Source organism: Drosophila tropicalis, unplaced genomic scaffold (genome assembly GCF_018151085.1).
Source record: "Drosophila tropicalis isolate 14030-0801.00 unplaced genomic scaffold, ASM1815108v1 contig_878, whole genome shotgun sequence".
NCBI classification, from domain to species: Eukaryota; Metazoa; Arthropoda; class Insecta; order Diptera; family Drosophilidae; genus Drosophila; species Drosophila tropicalis.
Window position 1 is genome coordinate 1,791,351 of NW_027173374.1, and position 23,506 is coordinate 1,814,856.

The 23,506-nt window shown below is 37.2% G+C and overlaps 4 protein-coding genes across 5 annotated transcripts in view; 2 read left to right on the plus strand and 2 right to left on the minus strand.

Moving 5' to 3' along the window:
• Window positions 1–3,072: 3,072 nt before the first annotated feature.
• On the minus strand, window positions 3,073–4,458 carry LOC137584367 (probable 3-hydroxyisobutyrate dehydrogenase, mitochondrial). Its single transcript, XM_068299725.1, has 2 exons — window positions 4,304–4,458; window positions 3,073–4,232 (listed from the first exon to the last, which is right to left on the minus strand). Exon 2 carries the CDS (start codon window positions 4,224–4,226, stop codon window positions 3,258–3,260), a length of 969 nt encoding a protein of 322 aa, XP_068155826.1. The 5' UTR covers window positions 4,227–4,232; window positions 4,304–4,458; the 3' UTR covers window positions 3,073–3,257.
• A 2,761-nt stretch (window positions 4,459–7,219) lies between these two features.
• Os-C lies at window positions 7,220–7,889 on the minus strand. 2 transcript variants are annotated; one of them, XM_068300539.1, is made up of 3 exons: window positions 7,771–7,888; window positions 7,540–7,711; window positions 7,220–7,485 (listed from the first exon to the last, which is right to left on the minus strand). In XM_068300539.1, exons 1-3 carry the CDS (start codon window positions 7,864–7,866, stop codon window positions 7,337–7,339), a joined length of 417 nt encoding a protein of 138 aa, XP_068156640.1. In that variant the 5' UTR covers window positions 7,867–7,888; the 3' UTR covers window positions 7,220–7,336. The 2 variants fall into 2 exon arrangements, with proteins under 2 accessions (XP_068156640.1, XP_068156639.1); XM_068300538.1 differs by having other exon boundaries at window positions 7,220–7,711; window positions 7,771–7,889.
• Window positions 7,890–9,554: 1,665 nt separating this feature from the next.
• Window positions 9,555–12,764, plus strand: CD98hc (CD98 heavy chain). Its single transcript, XM_068300537.1, has 4 exons — window positions 9,555–9,760; window positions 10,695–10,894; window positions 10,962–12,229; window positions 12,422–12,764. Exons 2-4 carry the CDS (start codon window positions 10,715–10,717, stop codon window positions 12,678–12,680), a joined length of 1,707 nt encoding a protein of 568 aa, XP_068156638.1. The 5' UTR covers window positions 9,555–9,760; window positions 10,695–10,714; the 3' UTR covers window positions 12,681–12,764.
• A 7,097-nt stretch (window positions 12,765–19,861) lies between these two features.
• dsx (doublesex) overlaps window positions 19,862–23,506 on the plus strand; it is a 44,817-nt gene continuing 41,172 nt past the window's right edge. The window contains 1 exon segment of the mRNA XM_068300981.1: window positions 19,862–20,436. The gene's annotated coding sequence lies outside the window, so the exon portion shown is untranslated.

Genomic DNA, 23,506 nt, shown 5'->3' on the forward strand with positions numbered 1-23,506 from the left:
ACTGAAAGATGTGTTAATGAAGCAGACATGCGGGTCGAGTTTGGGCCTGAGCCAGAACTTTAGCGAAGCCTTTAGTTCTTTAGACTTTGTAGAGTCTCTTTAGTTGTCGTTGTCGTCGTGGTCGTGGTCTTGCTCTTGGTCCCTGGTCTTGGCGTTGTCGCTGAATGAATTTGTATAACTTGCAAATCATGTTGACTGACGAGAGCAACAAAACGAGAAGCGTACAAGACAAGGAGGGGGGACGACTCCAACATTTACTTTGGCCGGGGCAAAAGTTTTTATATTTTTGTCCTTTTTTTTTTTTCTTTTCTTCTTTTTACTCATAAAGTGTTGAGTACAAACATTCAAGCCGTATTGTGCCATACATATTATGAAAATATGTGACTATAAGAGTGGCAAGGGGAGTGGAATAGGCAGGGACGATGATGGTGATGATGATGATGATGGGGTTGCCTGTTCTACTAAATCAACATCATTAAGTTTTCTGTTTATAAAGAAAACACTCGAACACGATGATGGCGAGGTCTTCTCCGCTGTGCTTCTCTTCACTTGTTCAGCTTATTTCTTTTGTATTTACACACAAGAAAAAAAAAACACTGAAAAATAAAAGTAAAGATGCTTGGTTTGTGTTATTTTAGGCTGGTTCCCTAAGAGAAGGATGGGTTTTTTCTTTTCTTTTTTTTTTTTTTTGTAGTTTAGATTTTGTTGTTGGTTTTTTGGGCACTTGAAAAACCGATACAGGCAAAGTGTTAAACACAAATTAGTAGGCAGAAGATTGAAGTTTTTGTTAGCATATTTGCTTAGCCATTTTACTTAACTTCATATGGCGAAGCATTTCAGGAAAAAAACACACACACACACACAAACACACATTAAAGTTTAAACAGGGAGATAGAAAGGGAGAGAGAGAGACAGAGAGGGAGAGCCGAATGGAGCCCATTTCCATTCCCAACCCACATCCATTATGTATGTCGAACGGCAAATGGCGGTGCAACAAAATGTGAAAGAAAATAAACAACAAAGTCACGAAATTGTTTATACAATAAATAAAGAGTTGAAGAGTTGGAAGCGAACCGTCTGCGTCTACGTTTGCGTCTGCAAACCCCGTGAACAGCAAAAGTATCTTAAAGATACAAACAAGATTTGAGCATTGGACTCACGCATGCCAAGCATGGCATGCCTTTGCCATACCAGCGCCATATCCCATGGCCAGGATGCACCCATACATACACAAGCATTTCGATAGATAGAAGATACTTGCATGCAGCTCAAATTACAAGCGGGGCAAATGTTTAAATACTTGAGTGCCGAAGAGCATACGAGCATATTAACTTTTACTTTGCCATTCCACCAATGCCCAATACCCAAGACCCAATACCCATACCCATTCCCATTTCCAATTTCAGTGCCTTAACCATCCATTGCGCCTTTGACTCTGTTTGCAAGTATTGTCAACACGACAATTCACTTAAATGTGCAGTTGTTGTTGCTCCAAACGTCCGCCTGTCGGCCTTTCCTACAGACAGACAGACAGACAGACAATTGCCATTTCTATTTAGTTGGCATTGACAGGCGCAGCACAACAGATGCCCTTGGCGCCGCCAGATCCGACAAAGTACCTACTAAATTACCTACTTATAATTCCGATTGTTCTCTCAAAATTTAATGGTTTTTCAAATAAATTAGTAATTGAATTTGAAATGTCTACGGCAGACAGCAGATGAAAATGCTTAGCACAACATTCAAGAAATCTATATTTAGCCTTTTGTTTAGATTTTCGATAAAGAAGTCTTTTGAATTTACCATAAACTTTATTTAGTAAAAGAAATCATTCTTTAAATATATATTCTTAATCCAACTTGACTCGGAGTCAAGAAACTTTTATTTAGACAAACAGCTGTTTTAGGTGTCAGGTAAAGAAACGCTCTGTTCAATAGATTGAGGGAGCAGTTAATCCTGACTAACAAAAATACAGAGCTTCAAGGACTTCAAGATTGTGTGAGGCAAAAGAAGACAATTGCTTACTCTTAATATTCTTTGAGATTCTACAAGCCTGGTCAACCACTTTGGTTTTGCTAATTGCTGAATAAAATCATTATAAATTTGAGAGGTTTATTATGAATACAAATTTAACGGAAATGTTCTCAAACTGCAGCTCTCAAACTGTAGCAGATTGAAAGCTCTTGCTGCGACAAGCTCAACTCATAGTCTATTGCTTTCAAACTGTAAGCTTTTTTTAATGTACAGTGAGAACTCACATAAGCGGATCCAGATCGTTTTTCTTTACTTTAGATAAATTTATACAAATTTTATAAAACATGCATCTAAAGTATTTTATAATAATACCAATAAAAATGAAAATTATTCCTTTCCTATCCTATAGGGTATTTTTTTGCGTTGAAAATTAGTTTAGCCGTTAAAATGAAAATTCAAGCAATGTAAGAGGGAAAACTCGTGATAAACCTACCATAAAAGGTTTTACCTTCCTTTTAAAAAAGCTGTTTATTGCTCTGTTTGTTTTGATCAAATTTCTATTTGCTTTTGGACTCAGCTTCTTTCTTATCAGTACTTTACTTTATCTGTGTTTCCATGTCGAGAATAGGTGGAAAAAAACACAATTAGATATCATTAATGTGTGGGTCGCTTGAAGGATACCCTATAGTGGAAAACATGTGATAAATCGACCTAATGGTCCTTCACATTTTTTTGCAGGATATTGTATAGATGAAAGAAGTCAGAGTAATAAAATGTTAATCAAGTTGATGGTTAGAAATCAATCTAAGTCTAATATACCCATTTTTTAACAAATTTTTAAATAATCTATATTGACGCTCTCACGCGTGTTGGAAATCTGGTTCAGCAATCATTATTATAATTGTCAACTGCCCCCAGGTCTTGGAATTGGCAATAAATATTAAATTTCACAGCTGTTTCACACACTCCTCAACGTTATCAGAAGGCCTGGTGGATTATCAGCCCACTTCTTAGACCAGAATCAGAAGGGACCAGACCAGACCAGACCAGCCCCACGATTACGCAACAATGAGAAGTGAATATAAATATTTATAAGAATATATGTATATACATACATATGTATCTTTAATACGGTCAACATGAAAAAGAATTTATAAATTGCACTGTCGGATATATATGGCAGATCCTTACAATTGCAACATTCCTAACTTAGATAAATGCAAACTGGTTAGTTTTTCTTGGGGGTCGGGGGAGTGGAGACAAGGGGAAGGAAAATCCCACAATTACTGGTAGTTAAGCTTGCCATTCTTCAGCACATCGTAGACCACAGAAAAGTCCTTGTTGGAAACAACACCCTCTTGGTTGAGATTGCTGTAGATCTTCTGGCACAGTTCACCCAAGGGGATGGGCGAATTTGTATCAGCAGCCACATTTTTAACCAGGCCCAGATCCTTGGCGATCAGAGCTGTGGAGAAACCACCGGCATACTCGCGGTTGCTAGGGGAAGTGGGGCTAATGCCGGGAACAGGATTGTAGATTTCCGACGAGAATGAACGTCCTGTCGACGAGTTGATAATTTCAGCAAACAATTTAGGATCCAGACCCTGACGGATGGCCAGATTCATGGTCTCGGCAATGCCAATCATGGTGATGGCAAAGCACATGTTATTGCACAGTTTGGCTGCCTGACCCATTCCATAGACGCCGCAATGGGCAATGCGCTTGCCCATGGCTTCCAGCACTGGCTTGACGGCATTGTATTCGGCCTCAGTACCGCCAACCATGAAGGTGAGAGTGGCCTGCTCGGCACCGATCACGCCACCTGAGACGGGGGCATCAATGAAGCGAGCTCCCTTGTCGCTTATCTTCTTCTGCAGCGATCTGACCAGATCCGGCGAAACAGTCGATGAGTCAATGAAGATGGTATCCTTGTTGAAGCCACCATCAATAATAGAATTGTACGAGCACTCCACTATGGCGTTGTTGGGCAACATTGTGATGACAATATCAGAGTTCTTGGCCAACTCGGAGGTGTTCTCGTACACGGTGGCACCCTTTGCCTTCAGTTTATCGCAGGCAGGCTTGGAAATATCATTGACATGGAGCTTGTGGCCAGCATTAATCAAATTGGTGGCCATGAAGCCACCCATATTACCCAGACCGATGAAGCCAATGTTCTTGCTGCCAGCTTTCGTGGACATTCCACGTACCAGAGTCTGGAGCATTGAAGGCGACAAAATACGCAGCGACATGTTTGACTAACGAGAAATGGAAAATATTGCCTCTTATGTAACTTTTAAAAGAAACTACTCTCAAGATCTTTACCCACCTGTTTCTCTTGTTTCACGGATTTGCGGATATCGAAAAAGACTAGCTACACGATCAGACCACTGCCAAAAGCACACTGTTCCTCCCCTGCTAGTTCTAGTTGGCTGCTGTTGTCACTTATGGGTTTGGCTTCACTCACTTTTCCAGTGCTTTTACCGGAGTTGTCAAGGTAATTTAAGTTTGCTTATCTTTTATATTGGCGAAAGCATTTTTTCTCAAGCTTTTTGGGGCTTTGGGGCTCCGGCAACTCTGCTGAGATCGCCGGCCTTCCAGTAAAGCTTTCTATTATTTATAATTTATACTCTGATGTCAGCAGCACGCGTTGCGAAAGCTTTTGATAAACAACAACTCTACTTTCCTTGACCTTCAATGGGCCAATTGGGAGGTGTGTCTCTAAACGCTGAGTTTCCAAATTACAATCCACTTTACATTCCTCAAAGGATACACATCTAAAATGTGCTTTGAAAATACTTTTACTAATACAAACAAAAACATTAATTTTAGCTCTGCTTAACATGAATACTATAGACTTTGCACATTACATACATACATATATTTTTTGGCCCTTTTAAATACCCTTCTATTATTTTGAAACAGACCTAAAATATCTTGTTTAGAGATTCGTGTAAATATTTAGACATTTCTTAAAAAGCACTTAATAGAATTTGATTACCAACCAATTTAATGTTTCGTTAAATATACGTTTCGATCGGCTCATAAGCCACTTGTTTTTAAATCTTTTTCAGTTTTTGCATATGCATACTCATTGGGTTGTTGCTTAAAGGGTTGCATTAATACCTTGTCTGAGTAATACTATTTAAAAGTTTCTATTTGTTAGTTCCCTTTTTTAAAAAAGTTTGAACGTGTGATAATGAAAACAGAAATAACAGAAAACTGTTAAGCCCAGGTTTAAATTAACAGAGTCCTGTTAATTTTATTTGGAAGTCAAATTTATGTGCATACTTTTAGGTGAAAGCTGAAATAAAGTTTCTACTTGAGTTTTGCCATTAGAAACTAAGAAAACAGTTTTTCTTACCAACTTGTTGTTTAACTATTTACTTTAATGGGATTTTATATAAGCTAGTGCTTAAATTTGATAATTGACTATTTTAGTTTTTTAAGCTGATTTCTTTGAAACTCATATTTCACGTTTCGCTTTTTTCACTTACTAATCGGTCTCTCTCTTTGTCTTCGCTTGTTAATGCATACAAATTCCAATATTATTTTACTGATTTAAATAAATTTCCAGGCACTATCGATTCAGTAATAAGAAAAATGTGGCAATCGAAGGTAGTGTTTTCAATATTGATACTATTGCTCCACCAACATAGCACTTCTGCCTGGGTGAACCCAAAACTTAAACCACGTTGGAGTGCCAAGAACTCCGTTGAGTTGAAAGCTTGTCATGGCAAAATCAATAAGTACAGTCTTAAACGTGGCCTAATTTCGACAGTGAGCAAGGCTATTATCAGTAATGTTCTAAAAACTTGTAAGGACTTATGCGTTAGCGGCTCTGAAGTTGGCAAATGGATTCAACTAATCAGAGAGGGCATGGAAACGGGCAGATGTATGTCGTCAGTTTTGGATGATTTGGCAGGACAAGTCGATGACCACAACTGCGATACGCCTTATAATCTTCGACCTACTCTTCCACCGTCAAAATGGGTGGTTGAAGGATGGGATAAGTCAGGACAACCAAAACAAAGACAAACCGGGGAAGATTCTTCAACCAAGGTAAAGGCAAAATCTGACGACGTGGAGAACTCGTATCAATGCACGGATCTGGAAACATTGAAAGATGGAAAAATGGAAGTAGTTGAAAAATGCTTTCAATACAAATATTACGAGGGAGAAACAATAATGCTAGAAGAAGTTGCTAATTTAAATCAAACTGATTCAAAGGAGGAGGATGAAGATTCATTAGAGAAACACGAAGCAGGAAAAAAGAAACAATCATAAGGCAAACAAGATAATGCAGGTTAAAACTTAATTATTCGATTTCAGACGAAAATAAACTTAAGCTCATTCGCATTCAAATTGATTAATGTCTTAAATGATGACGTAGAGAAGAATGATAACTTAATAAAATAATATGTCTAATGTCCTTATAATCCAGGGATTTCCATGACCATTTTATATAGGTAAGGGTAAGTAAGGAATCAGAATAATAGACATGCTCATCGCTTAATGGAATTTCTTTTCTAAGGGAAATTGGCAATAAATCAAAAAGAAAAATCATGGAAAGTAACCTAATACATTTCACTGACCGATGTCCTGTGGCTCAATTATTAGCTTAATAAAGTAAATCCGATTTATTATCGTGATAGAAAACTCTAAACCTCACTATTTGCGTACAGCAAAATGTATAAAATTAACAACTGTGACATTTTAATTTCATGCAAATTCCCTTACTAAATCAAAAAAATTAACTTAAATGTTTTACTCATTTGTATTGTGAAACTTAATGAAAATGGTAAGATCATTCGTAATACACAATATGAATTATAATTTACTATTAGATACAAATTTTACAGTATTTTCTAACCATATTAACCTTTAGTTTGGGACTTTGGTTATTAGTACCTCAATTACCAAGTGTAACAACTACTAACTTTCGTGATTCACCCATTTTTAAAAGGTGTCAGGAAATGTTTGAAAGCGAAAATTTGCATGCTCATGTCCTACGAGGTGGAGTGGATCAAGTTATTAAAGGTCTAATGCGAGTTTGTAATAGGCCAGTTAATCCCTCGGTTCGCAGTGTCTTGGGTGGCAGCATGTGGTGCGGAACCAGTCTGCAGGATAGTCTTGAAATGGTTTTAAATCTTTTTCAATATAGCGAAAGGAAATGCAAAGTCACGGAAAGTTTGTATAGTATTTATCTGAAAACCAAAGATGACTAAATGAAAATAAAGATTCATTGAAGTTCAAATTGCTAAAGAAAAAGCCAAAACTAGTTTAATTTAACACGCTTATACACAAATTTATACTTGTAGTTCCTTCATTTCTGTTTCTTTGCTTTGACATTTAAGTGAAACTACATCTCATCCATCTGCAATTCACTGGAATAGACTTCAAGACTACGTTTGAAACTCTTCAAAAGTTCCACATTTCGGGCAATACGATCACCAGCAGCATCGGTACCAGGTAGAATAGCCTCCAGAAGAATTGGAACGATTTGCTCGCCTATGGATTGAAAAAGCTCAGCGACCTTAATAATGGTAGCCGGATCGGGCAAACCTGGTATACTAGCACGTTGAGCAGTATCGCGACGCCTTCGCTGTGGATCCTCTGCAGAATCCTCAACAGTTTCCTCGGACGATGAGTCGTCGTCGTCTTCATCATCATTATCGCCTTTTGGTTTAACGATCACCTCATCAGCAGACCCAAGCTCAACCACTGTTATGACATCCTAGAGATAAAGACATTTCAACTAAGTTTGAATTAACTTGAATATTTTCTACTTATCACCTGGGGCTTGGCCTGAGCCTGATCGATGCTAACTAAAAAACTCAGCAGAAGGCAAAAGGTAGCCAACAAAAGGTGCGGTCCCCTTTGGAAAGCCATGATTGCAACTAAGAAGCTGTTCAAATGATTACAGCCATATATAGATGTATGTACATTGTACATACATTGTGCATACATATTCGTGGTAATCACAGCTAATAATCATTGCATGTCATTTAATTTAAACAAATTGATCAATTTTTTGTCAATTTTTTAATGATTATTTTGCAAGTTCTAGTCAATCAGACAACCTTCAACCTCAAGTTCAACACAATTCGTGGATTGTGTCATCATCAGCGTTTCGTTTGGGCGTTTCTTCTTTCTTTCTTTAGCTTTTGGTCAAGGAATGTGCCGACGGGTGCAGTTTTTGCCACAAACCCGAACGCAATGAAAACCCAGCCCAGTTGAATATCAGTCTGTTTGGCCAGCAAAACAAGTCTCAGGTTCTCAGTGAGGTCTCCGATCTTAAGCAGGTATTCTCCTTTATGCTCTCTCATTCTCTCTCTCTGTGTTGTGAATCCGGGCCATAAATTGTGAATTAAATGCACGGAGCGCGTTTTTTTTTTTTTTTTTTGTGCTTCGGCTTTGGCCAATTCAACGATATGTGTATCCACTGTTATTAAATCAAATGTGGACAGACGACGGCACACGCAGGAAACCAGACAGAGACGACTGAGGCCGAGATTGTTAAGATTGCTCGGATTGGATTGGGAGCGATGCACTTCGAAGTCGCCTTTTCAGTTGCGTTTGACGCATGCTGCCGGACAGTTAGTTAACTCAATTTTGAATTCTTGTTCAAAGCTTAAGTGAATATAGTTTTTAGAAATTTGATAAAAACGAGTCTCTCGTTTCTGTGGAAAGTCTCGCAACAGACAAATAAACAAACAAAAAACGAAGTCAAGAAACTCAAACATTAAACTAAATAAAGAAAAGTGATCAAGAAAATGAGCATGAAAGTGGTTCCTAGAATACAGTGTTTATTTAATTAATAAAATAAAAGAAATCTATACCGAAATTGAAATAGAAAACTTGGGAAAAAACTTCGAAATCTTAGTCCGCAAGTGAAATGAACTTTAATTTTTTTAAATAATAATAATAAATTTTTGTATAATTTTTTAATAGATAAACGAATAGTACATAAATTAATACAATGAATTTATTTTCACGTCTCAAACGTTTGGGCGGAGTTGCCAGCAAAGTAAGTTAAAAAATGTAAAAAGAAATTCAAAATATTTTTATTATTTATTTTTCTTTATTTTATCTTATTAGAATTCTGTAACACTGCCAGTTGTGGGTAAGAAATTGTTAATTTATAAATAATAATCGGTAGCAACGCGCACTGAATTAAAAATTTTTCACTATTGTTCACTTCACTTTTTCCACTTTTTTTTATGTTATTCCTTTAAAATCGTATAGAAGTTTTCAAACTTAACACCAAAGATTAATTTAATTCACTTAAAAGTCTTTAAATTTAATTTCAAAATGTTACCAACAAATTTACATTACAGCTCAGTCTGCACAGCTGACTGCTGATTCAGCGCCCAGTGTTTTTTTTCCGCTGAAAAATTCGATAAATTACTAAAAATACTGGGAAATCGGGAGCGCCAAATAGTTTTATCGCCCACAAAGTCAACATGTTATCGCATTATGTGGTCATTATCGGTTATCGCATTATGTGGTAGTTATCGGTTATCACATTATTTGGTTGTTATCGGTTATATGACTACTTATCGAATGAACTCCCATCACTATTGTTTTTTTTCTTCTGCTGATGTGCGCGGTTGTGCGGTCGCCCGATTCTTGAAAAAAAAATTAATTAAAGTGAAATCTCAATCTTAATTATTAGCCCCTCCTAAGAACACACAAGAAGCTGGATCTAGTGAAGATATAAGCGATTCACCTGAAATCTATAAGGTTATAGCCGAGGACAAATTACAAGGGAAACCTCAAAAAGGTAAGAAGAAAAAGGAATTTATGCAAAGAAAAAAAGAAAATGTGAGATTATGTGGCCACGGGAAGCTGATGTAAGAAAAGAGATGAAAAAATAATACATACATATAGTGTATTTTTTAACGTTATCCACAATCGTGTGTGTGTGTGTGTACGAGTATCTGTGTATGCGTCTACGTACCTTATCAATGAATTTACAATTAGATAAAAAGAATTCATATTTAGGAATTCCATTTCCATTTCATATTGATTTTTTTATCAGCAGCCCATGAGTCGAGGTCAAGTTATCATTTAAGCGCAAACTCAATTCATATCAATGACGTAAGCAATTGGTTGAAAATCCCAGGGAAAATACATTTCATATGTATCCATAAATATCTATGTATGTACATATGTATGTATCTATAACTTCAACAGTTGGTTAAGGGGGCATGGGCGTGCGTTCGTTTCTAACCTTTACTCAAGTGAAAGCCAAACCAAAGCTTTTTCAGGGCTGATATTATGTGAAATTGAGAACAATTCCAATCTCTTTTATTAAATGTAATGTTCAAATAGCAAGGTCAAGTGTCATTTTAAATAAATTATTAATAGAAAGGCAATGAAATTAGCTTGCAGTAGTTTGAATTGCAAATATCATTAGCATTAACCTGGACCAGACTCATATCTACATACATCAAAATAGATTTTAAAAGTAGAAATTAAAGCCTTCTTCATCTACTGTAATACAGTTTAAGCATGCTTGTTTGCCAATTGAACTCTAAACATATTAATAGAGGCCCTTGGTATTGTCCCTTATTTGACCTTCGCTAAGGCTTAAAAAAAAGGCCACCCTGCACACACATGAGGCGATAAGCTTTTGCTTCTTTCTCACTCAACTGATGAAGCTTAATTGAAACTGATTAACAACAATTTAATATATTTATAAAATGTATTTATAGTTGAAGTTGCCGTTGTCGATATGGTGGAGGAGAAGAAGAATGTGGCACTAAATGATGGGGCCGACGAGCAGATGTTGGGCACCGGAGGACCTGATGACAAGCTGTCCGAGCATCGAGACGAGGTTAAATTCATCAAGGGCGGCGATCATCAGAACGGTGATGCCAAAATTGATATAGGAAATGTGAACGGTGGCAAACCGGTAAGTGATCTATATCAGTATCAGTAATTTGCTATTTTTAAACTCATAAATTCCTATCTTTCCACAGACCTTTACGGGAATGAGCAAGGAGGAGCTTATGAAGTATGCCAATGATCCATTCTGGGTGCGATTGCGCTGGATATTCTTTGTGGGCTTCTGGTCCATTTGGGTGGGCATGCTGGTGGGTGCCATACTAATTATCGTCGGAGCTCCTAAATGTTCTGCCCCCCAGCCATTGGCCTGGTACAAGCAGGGTCCACATGCCAAGTTCTCTGATTTGAATAACGCCAAGCCTGAGGATCTACAGTTGGCCAAGAAAATTCATGCTACCGGAGCGATTTATGAGCTGCCAGCTGCTCTTACATATGATGTTAAGAATCCTGAAGTAGAGGAGAAGATTAAGCAACTTGTTGCCAATTACAAGAACAGCGACATCAAGGTTATTCTTGATTTGACTCCCAATGTCGTAACGCAGGGATCCAAACTGTTTAAGGATGCAATGGAAGACAAGAATAAGCGCTCAGCTTTTGTTTGGAAGAGTGATCTAACTAGTGCGCCCACCACTTGGCTCAAGGTCAAGGGCTCTACGTCTGCTTGGGATCAAGTGAATGGCAGTTATGTTCTATCCCAATTCGATGGATTCTATGACCTGAAAATGAATAGTTCTCTCGTTAGAGAAGAATTTGGTGGAGTTTTGAAGCACCTGGTTGAATTGGGCGTCCAAGGAATTCGCCTGAACAATACAAAATACTTTGTTTTATACGAAAACCTAGAAAACGAGGATATTCCTTCGAGCAACAATCTCAATGCGGTGGTGGGCGAATATGATTTCTTCTTGCATGATAAGACTACATTCCATACCGGATTGGGTGATGTTCTCTATGATTACCTAAGCGTTGTTAAAAATGCCTCAGCCGATGCCTTCTTAACGGTGTCTCGAGATATCGAACAACCCGAGAAGTACCAACTTAGCAAATCAGGCGGAGCACTTGGCATTGATGTGCCTTTGTACGGTGGTTTTGTGGAAGCCTTGAGCAAAAATGCTCCACAATCATTAAGAGAAACTTTGAACAGTACACTCTCCCAGGCCGGCAATGGCACTTGGCTTCAATGGGACTTTGGTAAAGTCTATTTGAGCTCCAATCAAGATCATTCGGCTATGGCCTACGTACTTTCGTTGTTACCTGGTGTACCTGTGGTGCCAGTCGATTCAGACGAGTATCTAAACGTCACCGAAGCAACTTACAATCATATTGAGCATTTGCGTAAATCTGCCTCCTATATGCATGGCGAATTCAAACTCTACAAAAAGGATCCTCTATTGGTCTATTCCAGGTAAGATACACATTTTTTATCATCTCTTAACTTCCACTAATCTCCTCTAATCTCTTCTCACTCATGCTTGCCCTCTAAAGGCAAAGGTATATTTGTGATTTTTAACTTGTTCATAGATTTAGAATCAACGAAAAAGAATTTATAATTTAAGTAATTTCTAATCATCCTCTATTTTTTCCAATTGTTCCACAGAATCAAATCTGGCAATCCTGGGTACTTTGTCATCTTTAATCCCAGCGATCAGACTCAGTCTGCTCTTATCGAAGACTCGCAAGATTTACCCGAAAAGATGACTGTATCTCTTCTAAGCGAGAATTACAATACGATTGACATCAGCAACAACAACAACATTAGCAGCCTGGTTGTACATCCAGTTGGCAGTAAAGTGACCCTCAAGGATGTTGCTGTGGCACCGCACTCTACCATTATACTGACCTATGTGCCCGTCTAGGTCTGAACAACAACAGCAAATGAAATTATACAATATTAAAGTATATAAAAAATATAATGTAGCATTGCCAATTTTGCTTCAAAATCCACTTTGAGATTCAAAAGCCGCTTAACAAATAACTTAAATTTGGTTGGACAGGTAAAAAAAAAGCGTTAAAGAAAACAAATTTGAAATGTTGGTCCACCAATTGCTTACCGAAAAAAATTAAATTGATTGCATTTAAAAAAAAAAAAAAACAAATTTAAACGACTTTAACTTATTTGAATTTACATCAAGATATTCTGCAGATTTTGGACATTTTTGAGCACCAATTAAAGCAAAGTTCAAAGTTCTTTATCAAAACTTTCAATTGTTGTAACAAAAGTTTTATTCATTCGCATATTATTATTACAAACTGGAAATTTAATTGACCTTTACTGAAGTTATGTTTTGTAGTATCACAAGATTTTAGAGGATTTGAATAAGTTCACCTCAAACTTTAATTTGGTTTAAAGACATATTAGAATATGGAAGAATCCGACATCGATCTAACCTCGTTCAAAATTCTGCTTGCAAAAATATATGACAATGAGAAAAATCCTTCAATATTGGCACTATTTATAAAGTAGATTAAGCCCTTATTTTACTTTTATGTTGTCTATGTGTTAATCCTTGAAAAAAAGTGTGTGAGTTAGATATGGAGAAGGAGCCGCATTGCCAATTTTCAGAAAATGCTTTGCTGGCTTTGTACTAAAGTTTTGCCAGAGTAGCACAAAAGGAAATGCTGGCCAACACGTGTGTGTGGGCCACACAAAACTTTGAGATACAAATAGTTTTGACGCTCGGATGGTAAAACAAAAGTATCTCTTTCTCTTGTACTGTTGTGCGGCTAGCCACAGACAAATAATCAAAATCGACAAACGAAATGAGGCAAAAACAAAGCGGCCAAAATGTTTTCCAGTTTTCACAGATGGCAGTCTGGGGAGCAAGGATATGCGCTCACGTGCTAATGTGATTAGACACACACAGAGAGCATAAGAGGGTGGTCCTGGTGTTTCAGCCACAACATGCAGTGCAGTTGATTGCGGCAAGGCAAACTACAACTACACACAACAACAGCAACAACAACTTGCCTTGTATCTATGAGATGCAAACTATTGTTATTGTTGCGCAGGTCATCATCATCATCAGCCTTTGGAGTTCCTTCATCTGTTTACGGAAAACTTTTGTTTCCAGTCCCGCTGAGCATCCCTCCCTCTATCTCTCCCTCTTTCTCTATCTGCTTTAGTTCTGAGTTTTTGACTTGTCTTCGTAAAGAACTGACACTGGGCCTTTTCCCAGTCCGTGTCCTTTGCGCAACAAATTTTCCATCAGCAGGTCGTCAAATGCAGCAACAACACTCACCACATTACATTCACATCCTTTAACCAAGGACAGGTTGGCCACTAATTTAATTTGCAACATGCAACATTTCAAATGTCCACCCAACACCCTTGACCACATTGAGTGGAAGGAAGAATTTGCATCTCCCCTTTCAACAATAAAGACTACACAAGTTCATGATCGTTTGCCAAAAATTGAAAAATGGATATTATTTAGGATGCAAATTATATCTTTTACTTTGATATTAACAAATTTTCAATCTGTTCAATTTGAATAAGAGGACTTCATCCTATTTTCTCATCATTTTTATTGACTAATATGTATTGATTTTTGTTGGATCCTGTTGCTTTTGTTATGTCAACTGTCCTTTTTTTTATCATATTCCATACTCTTTGTTGTTGGTGTTTTGATTGTTTGTTTCGTTTTGAACTTTCCCATGCATAAATTTTGCATATTAATTGAGCGAGTGTCCGCAATATGTAGCCGAGAACCACTCCCACATCCACATCCGCATCCATCATCGTCATCATCCCAATACCCATGCCAAACTCTCTAATTAGTTTGGCAAAAAATGTCGAGAAAATCCCATCAGGCTTTGATTAACATTTTGTCCGAGGCTGGCCAAAATGATGATGATGATGCGAGTGCCGAAGCCGAGACTAAATGAGTTGCATCTAATTGAGTGACAAACACGCCAGCAACAAGAGCGACACCAGCAACAGCACCACCACCAACAACAACAACAACAGAAACAGTATATGGCAACTCACAAACTGTGCCAATTTGTTTTAAAATGCATCACAACCTGGTGGTCAATGTTGGTCCCCCATCCGTTGACCCTCATCCCGAAATTCTTCAATCACAACCCGCAATTGAACAGCATCAGCCCATAAGCATTCGATGTTGGGTGCCTGTTCTCGACTGTTTTTCAATTTGCATGCAAGCGTAAATTACTCGACACCCTTTTGCAGTCAATTCATTCCTCCCCGCCACCCATTCCCGGAGCTAACCTCCACCTGCTTTTAACCTTACCGCTTTTGCCATCACCCTTTTTTGGTCGGTTAAAAGGTTTTGTCCTTCTGGTTACGCTTTATATGCAGATTGACATAGTCTTTGTTGTTGTCTTGTGTTTTAAATTACCTTTTTTTTTTTTGCTTTTTGTTCTTGTTCTTGTTGTCGTTGTCCGCTCTGTATAGGTAAGCTAACAAAACTGAAAACACGTTTTTTGGCACTCCATTTGTCATTAAGCCACAATCGATTTGTTCGGCTTCAAAAATATCTCAAATTTCATTCAAAACAGAAGGCAAAACCAAAAAAAAAAACGAGAAGATAAGATCAAAAAGGAGCGTGTTGAAGCTACAGAAGATCATTTGACGCCCTCCTCAGCCTAATGAAGCAATAATTAAGAATTCGAAGTGAACTTGAAATATTTGAAATATGTTCATTAGATTGAAAACAAAATAAACAAGAGCGATTAAGTCTTTAAGAAGTATTAGTCTTCTTTCAAAGTTCCATAGGTAGCTAACCGAATATAAGTTTTCGGTTTCCTAATGCAAATCAGAGTGTATTTTCGTCAATTTCTAAAAGATTTTAATAAAATTATATCCCAATATGCTAAATATTCTAAAAACCGCATTAAACATTAGTTAAAATTATTCAAATTAGTTAAAATGTTCTATTTTGTAGCCATTCAATTCATGCAAAAGGAAAAGATTGTAACCTTTTATCCTGAATTCCACGAACTTTGCAATAACCTTTTCTTTTTTTTTTTTTTGCTTTTGCCTTCTACTTTTAATGTACATAATCAACAATGTGGCCACATATGGGGGCCTGCAGCTTGATTAAGATTAATATTAAAGCAAAAGAGCCAAAGATGCATAACAAATTGTTTCAGCATCTTTATCTGTATTTGTATCTGTAGCTGCAACTCCTGCACGTGCATTAAGTGTGCCAGCGAGTAACCAATAAATATGCACATAGGCAAATGGATTTATGACTTTTGTAATAACAAAACTGAACCTGAATAAACAAAGACGATGGTCAGGTGCTCTAACTATTTAAGTAGATATTGAATCCTAAAGGCAGATGAAGTATAATCCTTTAAACTTTTAAACGCAACTAATAATAAAAACATTTAGTTGCTGAATCTAAAGGGAATACATATCTGTTTAGATAAAAATTAATACCTGCCCTCCCCTTTTGTTGAAATTATCGCCCAAGCGTATATACTCGATTTCTCAGAAGAATTCTAAAAGAAGAAATGGAAGAAAAGCGAACAGAATACTACAATGATATTGCTCGATCTAGACACCAGTCAAGTGTAAAATTCGCATGCCTAAGCATGGGGCTGGGTAGCCTCAAACCCCAAACCCAAGTCACAGTCGCAGTTCCAGCCTCAGACTCACTTAGAGAAATAGGAGGAGAGCTGCCAACTAAACCGAATGACAAGCCCAAGCAGCCAACCTACTGCAACAATGGCAACAACAACAATAACAACAACTGGTACAACTTGTACAAATGCCCATAACAATTATAAAACACGAACACGAGGCCGCATTTAGTTAAAGGAAAAGAGAGCCAATATCTGCTACATGGGTGTAGTTTGAATTCGGCATTATAAAAAGGAGATGCACTGAATTTCATTTATAAAGAATTGAACCTTTTTGAAGCAAGAGTTTTTAGATGAACCACTTAACCATAACTTTAATAGTAAGTACATTGAAATCTATTTGCTTGAAATATTATTTGCTTTAAATACAAAAGGATTTTTTACCAGCCATCATGATCTGCAGCACGATTCCAGCTCAGTTGATCAGAAGTGAAAAGTTCTGTATCTAAATGATAATTGCCAATTCTACGAACAGTTCATAATTTCTAGATAATTGCTTTAAAGTATATTTCTTTCTTCCTTTAGGGTTGGCAAGATCTCCCAGAGGTTCTCTATTTGTTTGGTCCAATTTCGAATTGCCTATTCTTAGACTTCTCCTTATTATCCATTAATACTTGTTCAATTTGATTCATTAAATTGTTGTGTCCCGCTAAAGTCGCCTTTAAATTTTTTACTGTTTTACTTTGTGTGATAATAGAGCGCCTAAGGATATAATATAAAAAGTTTGGTTTCGAAAGTTCAATGTAACTCATTACTTGACTCATTAATAACATTACGCATACGCCAAGTGTTCCTGCTGCTTAACCTTCTTTCTATTTCATTTAAACGTTTTTCAATACAAAACACTCTTTTTAAGAATTCAATTCATTTTTTTAATAATTATGATCAGTTTTCATAATATCACCCTACTAAACAAGATATAGCGTTTTTACCAACCATGCTTTTGATACTATTTTAGGGTCGAAATAGGCATCAAAATCTTAAAATGTTTACCATATCAAAAAGTATGCCCAAATATGCCTCGATTTCAAAAATTACATTTTTAGTTATATAAATTTCTATATAGTTGCAAGTATTTCTAATAAAATATAGATTAAAGAGAAATTCTCTGCCCTTTCTTATTTTCAACGATGCGCCCATGACTATGGAGCCTTCTCACCTCCACATCGACATGTCTCTCTGTTTTCTTGCGGTCGGCAACTCGGATTACACTTTACGCCAAATGGGCTGTGTTGGTGAGGAACGGGCGGCAAAGGGCCAACTGCAGCAACAATTTGGAGCATTTTGCCCTCTCCGGGTATCCCATGAATATATGTATGTACATATGTGAACATGCAAATGTGTCGATATTTGTACCTAATGTCGTGTTACTTCGCTGCGGCTTTTGAGGTGACAACGCCGACAGCTAAACGTCAATTTGTATAAACGTTTGCAACTGCCACTGTTTGCAACAAATGTTTGTTAAAAATAAAACACGTGCGACCAAGCGGATCATCCGCAATGCGGGGGTCGGTCACTAAGATATAAGTAGACAGAGAGCCAAAAGAGATATAAATTGCGCGAGAGAGAGAATATCATAAATTAATATACATATGCCGGTTTTCTTTGGCGATTTGCATTTAGGGTTTATTTTTTTTAAGTTTTTGGATTTTTTTTTTTTTTTTTTGCTTTTAATTCCCTGCTTCACATGTTTGTTGGCAGATTCCCTTTTTTTTTTTTTTTTGAGAGCGAACAGCAAACGAGTTTGGCGCATCCATGAGATACTTTTTACTCTTGCCTTGGCATGCTCTTTGCTAATTGATTTACGAGCAGTTCGGACCCTCTAGATAAGGGAAGTCGCATCTTCTTTTGGGTTACTGTTTTTGGTTACCTATTTCAAGAGATTTGCCAAATGGATAATATTCAATATAAATACCCAGAATAACTCAATAAAATGTGTTAATGACTATGCTTTAATATTTTCAATATTTGTTTCCCTTAGGACTCGTTTTTTTGGAAACCAAAGGTTAAAATTAATCCCTGTTGGTTTTTAGCTCTTTGGTTTAACTAGTTAATTTGCTTTCCTAAAAAGTCAATTTTCCAGCAGGTTTTATATTAAATTTCTTATTCGAAAACATTTAAAAATGTAACATACTTCATAAAAAGCGAATTTCTTATGAGAGTTATAATTATAACTGTTAAAAAGAAAATTACTAAATGAAATAACCAAAAGTTTATTTTTTAGAATGCTTATTATTATTTACAAGGAATCCTAACAGATTCCTGACCACATTTGTAAGAAACTTTTGGCCATCACCACGTCACCAGCTACCTGAAAGGTAAATGTGTGTGATTTAAGAACCAGCTACAGGTTTATGCTGTTTCTTCTTTGTCTCATTGGAATTTTGGCCGTAAATGCGTGCTGGCCTCCGGCCCCTTTTTCAAAGGTATCGGCATTTATGTACAATTAGACTTTTGGCCGAAGAAGACACAAAAGATGACACAGATCACAGAATCAAACCGAGATGGGAGAACAGAAATAAAGCAGAAGAAAATATGACTTGTATAACAGCTGAAAGATAAGACCTATATATAACCAGAACTGTGGCAAGCGGAGACAGAAAGCATTGTCAAATCTCCAAATTGAAATCGGAATCGAAAATCGGATGCAAAATATGCACACGAGAGACGTCAATGTACGGCAACAAAGTTGTTCCACTTAAGTTTAGTTAAGAGCGAATTTGCTAAGAGAATTGTCTGCTCTTATATTTTGCATTGCAATTTTTATGCTCTCTATCTTGGCAAGTTCTCTCCCATGCTCTTTGCTTCTCTCTATATCTCACTTGGGGCTATGCTTGGAACACAATGCGCTATATCATGATCATTGAGGCATCTTAGTGACTAAAAACTTGGTTAATTTATATAGTAAATTTGATTTGTACAGAGTTAACAAACGACGCTGTTAAGTGAACCCCACAATTCTCGGGGATTGACCTTTGATAATGAACCCTAGAAAACTGTTCTCAAGTGGCTCTTTAGTGGCTCAAAGGTATCGATATTACTTAATAAAGATTTATATCTTAAGGATATTTTCACTATTATTACTTACTTACTATTTAGTAGATCTTTAAACCAAATGCGACTTGCGATTTTCAATACTCTCGTTTATATAAATATATAGATATTCACTTGTAGCTGATTGCATCAGTTGGACAAACTGAACCAATTTCATTTTTTTTCTTCTCACTGCACTAAAGTGCAAATACCAGTGCGCGACCGGCAGACACGAGTCCGTCTCCTTTCCCCGCCTCTGTCTACTTTAGCCACAGCAACAGCAGCAACAACAACATATGATTTTTTCCTCTGCCAGAGACTGAGACTGAGACTGCGAGACAGCGGGGAATACTGGGCATTCTGGGGTCCGTTGTTAACGTGCTCAAAGCTTTTTGTTAGACTCCGCCAACCAGTTTGCTGGCAACGATCCTTAGGCTCGCGTGTACGCGGCGCTTTTTCGCACGCTAAAACACATATACAAAATAAATAAAAATAAACGAAATAAAAACCAACAAGAAACAAAAAAAAAACACATCGATTTTTAAGTTTTAAGTGCACTCACTCTCTTAGGACGCGTGCGGATGGTGTATCGTGGGAGCTGGAACCCCATAATCTTATTTGTGATCACTCTTTTCCTATGTTGTCTCTCCAAAGTGAAACTCACGTTTTCGGCTGTGTATACATACATACATATATATATTTACTTGCTTATCGCGAAAAATATAAACGTCTCAGTGCCATCCATACACACACACACACATAGTACAACTATGAATTCAATGAATCTCTCTGTTTCTGTGTTTCATAAAGTGCCGGTAAATACTCGCAACACTTTTACTCCAACTTGCCTCTTGCGCTCTCTTGCATAACCGCCAACAGCTAAGAGATGGATATACAGATAGATAGATAGATATACTTACATACATCTATCTATGCAACTAGAACAAGAGATTGCAATTGCATTGTCTTTCGGTAAGTAAACAATGCGTTGTGAATGTCCCCTCAACTCTAGCCACCCGCTTGGCCCTGGGATGTGGTGGGCGTTGCAAGCATAGTTGTAATTGCCTGCCATAAATGCTCGCGTGTGTACACCAGACTCTTAATGGTTATGGCAACAGCAGCGGGTTATAGCCAAACCGATTGCCATCTACAATACCAGCCAACAAGAACAAACATCATAATGCGCTTGAAAGACGATCTACATACATCTACATATACAAACAAACATATGTAGATCTGCAGGATCAGACAATGGTCTGGAGCCATTGACCAAATCGAACAGGAAGTAGAGACCAAAAACTGCAAACTTCTAGCAATGCCAAGTCAATGCTTTACATTTTAGAAGGGAATTCCAAGAAAACAAAAGACAGTCCACTGTTAACTAGTTAGCATAAAACTATAGATCGATTCATCTCAAATTACTACACTCGTAAAAATGCCTTAGCTAAAAATGGAGATCTTTCAACTAAAAAGTGTATATGGAGCAAGCGCATAAATTTATAAATTAAATGTATTGAATATAGTTCAGATTCAAATATAGAAGTCTTTAGAGAGTAAAGTAAGTTTCGGTTGCTTGATACCCATTAACGCACAAAAGTAGGCAATGAAAAACCAGATCAATTATAGCAAACTTTATTCAAAGATGATCGTAACTCTTATCAAAATCCTTACCAAGCCTTCATTCAAAATATTTTAAACTCTAATGAAATCTCTCTTTAGTTTTAACTCGAAGTGGATTTCTTAGAATAATTGCCAAACGTCTGCACCTTTAGGTAAACCCTCTATCTTGCATCCAAACTGATTGAATTGACCTACAGCAAACCTGTTTAAATTAATGGCAATAAAATACACCGAAATTAAGGAAGTAATTACGAAGCTTTTAATGCCACCCGGCTTATAAACCGGATAGGATAGAACACAGGTTCTCTATGCAAAACGCTAACAACTAATGCAGATTCTCTACTAACCTTTTTTTTTGCCGCACGCAGTCTAGAGTGTCTAACCAGTTGTCTGGGTTGGGTTCTAATCCAGTTCGGCCCACATTTTCTTTTGCCCCCAATATTATAAATCGTATCTTAATTTTCCCGCACTGCTGTCACATACATAATTAACCAAAATGGCAATAGCTACCTTCTTTACCCTCTCTCTCTTTCTCTCTCTTGTTGTATGCTTCTCATTGTACGCGTTGAGTGAATACTGGATTCTCTTTCTCACTTGCTGCCTCTGGCTTCTATCTCTCTCTCTCGCCCTATTGCTGTGCAAATACAAATTAGTAGCGACATGCAAGATAAGAAATCAGTTGTGCACTTTTTTGTTCTTGTTGTTAAAATATAGAGTAACAAGTCATAACATTTTGCCGATGGACTGGTTGGTTTCACGCAGTGTGGCAGGCTACACGGGGGCATAATGTAATAGCACGAAATGGGCGTTACATTATCATTACAGGATCTTTCATATTCAATTACCCCCGACGAGTCAAGTTGCACTTGTCAAACATCCGATGAAACATTGGACATACATATAGACATATAAATTTATATTCTTCCTATCACCAGCAAGCAGAATTTCTCTTATTTGACATTTTTCTCTTTCTAATAATAAATTGGTCATGCGTTGAGTGCAAATTGATAAGAGCATGAGAGAGATAGTGAATCACCCTAATAGCGAAGTAGGTGCAAATTAGATTAAAATCGAACAATCAAACGAAACAGCTTGAATACAGAGACAGTAAAACAAATCAAAAGCTTGGAACTAACTTAAGTTAGTCCGTGACGTAATCAGTATCATTGACCATTTAAAGACTCTTAAAGGTCTGGATTTAATTGATATAAGTCCAAACATACATTAAGAATTCAATACAAAAGTGCACAATTTTCTGTATTGTTACTTTTTTAAAGGTGAATAAATTTTACTTGATTATCTATGTATATATATTCATGGTTTCATTTCATTGAACTTTGTAAATGTGTAATGCATTAAGAATGAACAAAAAAAATTAGACAAATCATGGGAAAGGTGTAAAATTTTCCGCGTCTTTTCTTGAATTGAATGAACTTCGCAAATATGTGAAAAAATTTATACTCAGTGAAGTATTTAATAGATTGACAAGTTTTCTCTGTCCCAGACTTGACTTATTGATTATAGACATTGTATGCGGTCTTAAATGAATTATTTGTTATTGTAAAATTAGATTCGATTTGTTAAAATTTGATTTATTTATTACGTTGGGTAGAAAAAAACAGGGATTAAACCAAAAATAAAGCTCAAGCCCAATGGTTAGTTACAAAAGAAGTTGACATGTATGTAAAATAGCTTAATATTTAAATCAATTTCCAGGAATAAATTAAAGTTTACTAGTAAGAATCGCTTTGCCCTTGATCTGCATGATCTGCTTATGCAATATAGATGGTATCAGAAGCCGAAATGTATCCCTTCATTGGTCTGATTACGCTCTATCTGAAAGTCCATCACTCATACGCCCCGTGGTGCGAAAGAACAATCAAAACAAATGCCATAAAATATGGAAAAGCAAACGTGCAACCAAGAAAAGAATTACCGGCCTTTTTTTTGTTTGCGAAACCAGAAAAAACGAAAAGCAAAACCATTGCAACTCAGACAGGCTGTAAGCGAGCCGAGTTGCAACTGCAGCAGCAGCAACGGCGACGACGGCGACGACGACGACGACAGCCAACAACAACCCCAGCCAATGTGTGTGGCTCTGCTTGGTATATACAAGCTACATATAAAGAAGAATTTTCCCTGTGTGTGTGTGTGAGTGCAGCCCCCAAATGTCAGAATTTCTCCAAATGCAGCGACGTTAGCAGCAGCAGAGCAATTGCTCTCTTTCTCACTCTCGCTGGCTCTCTCTCTCTCTCGAAAATCCGTTTCGTTGTTGGGGCGGCTGCATTTTCAGAGCGTTCGAGCAAAGCCAAACACAGGCAAACACACACACACACACACACATGCAGACGAATGTGTGTGCACCCTCCTCTCAGTTAGGTGCTATGTAGTCTATGGCTCTGCCGTCGCAATCGTCGCTGCT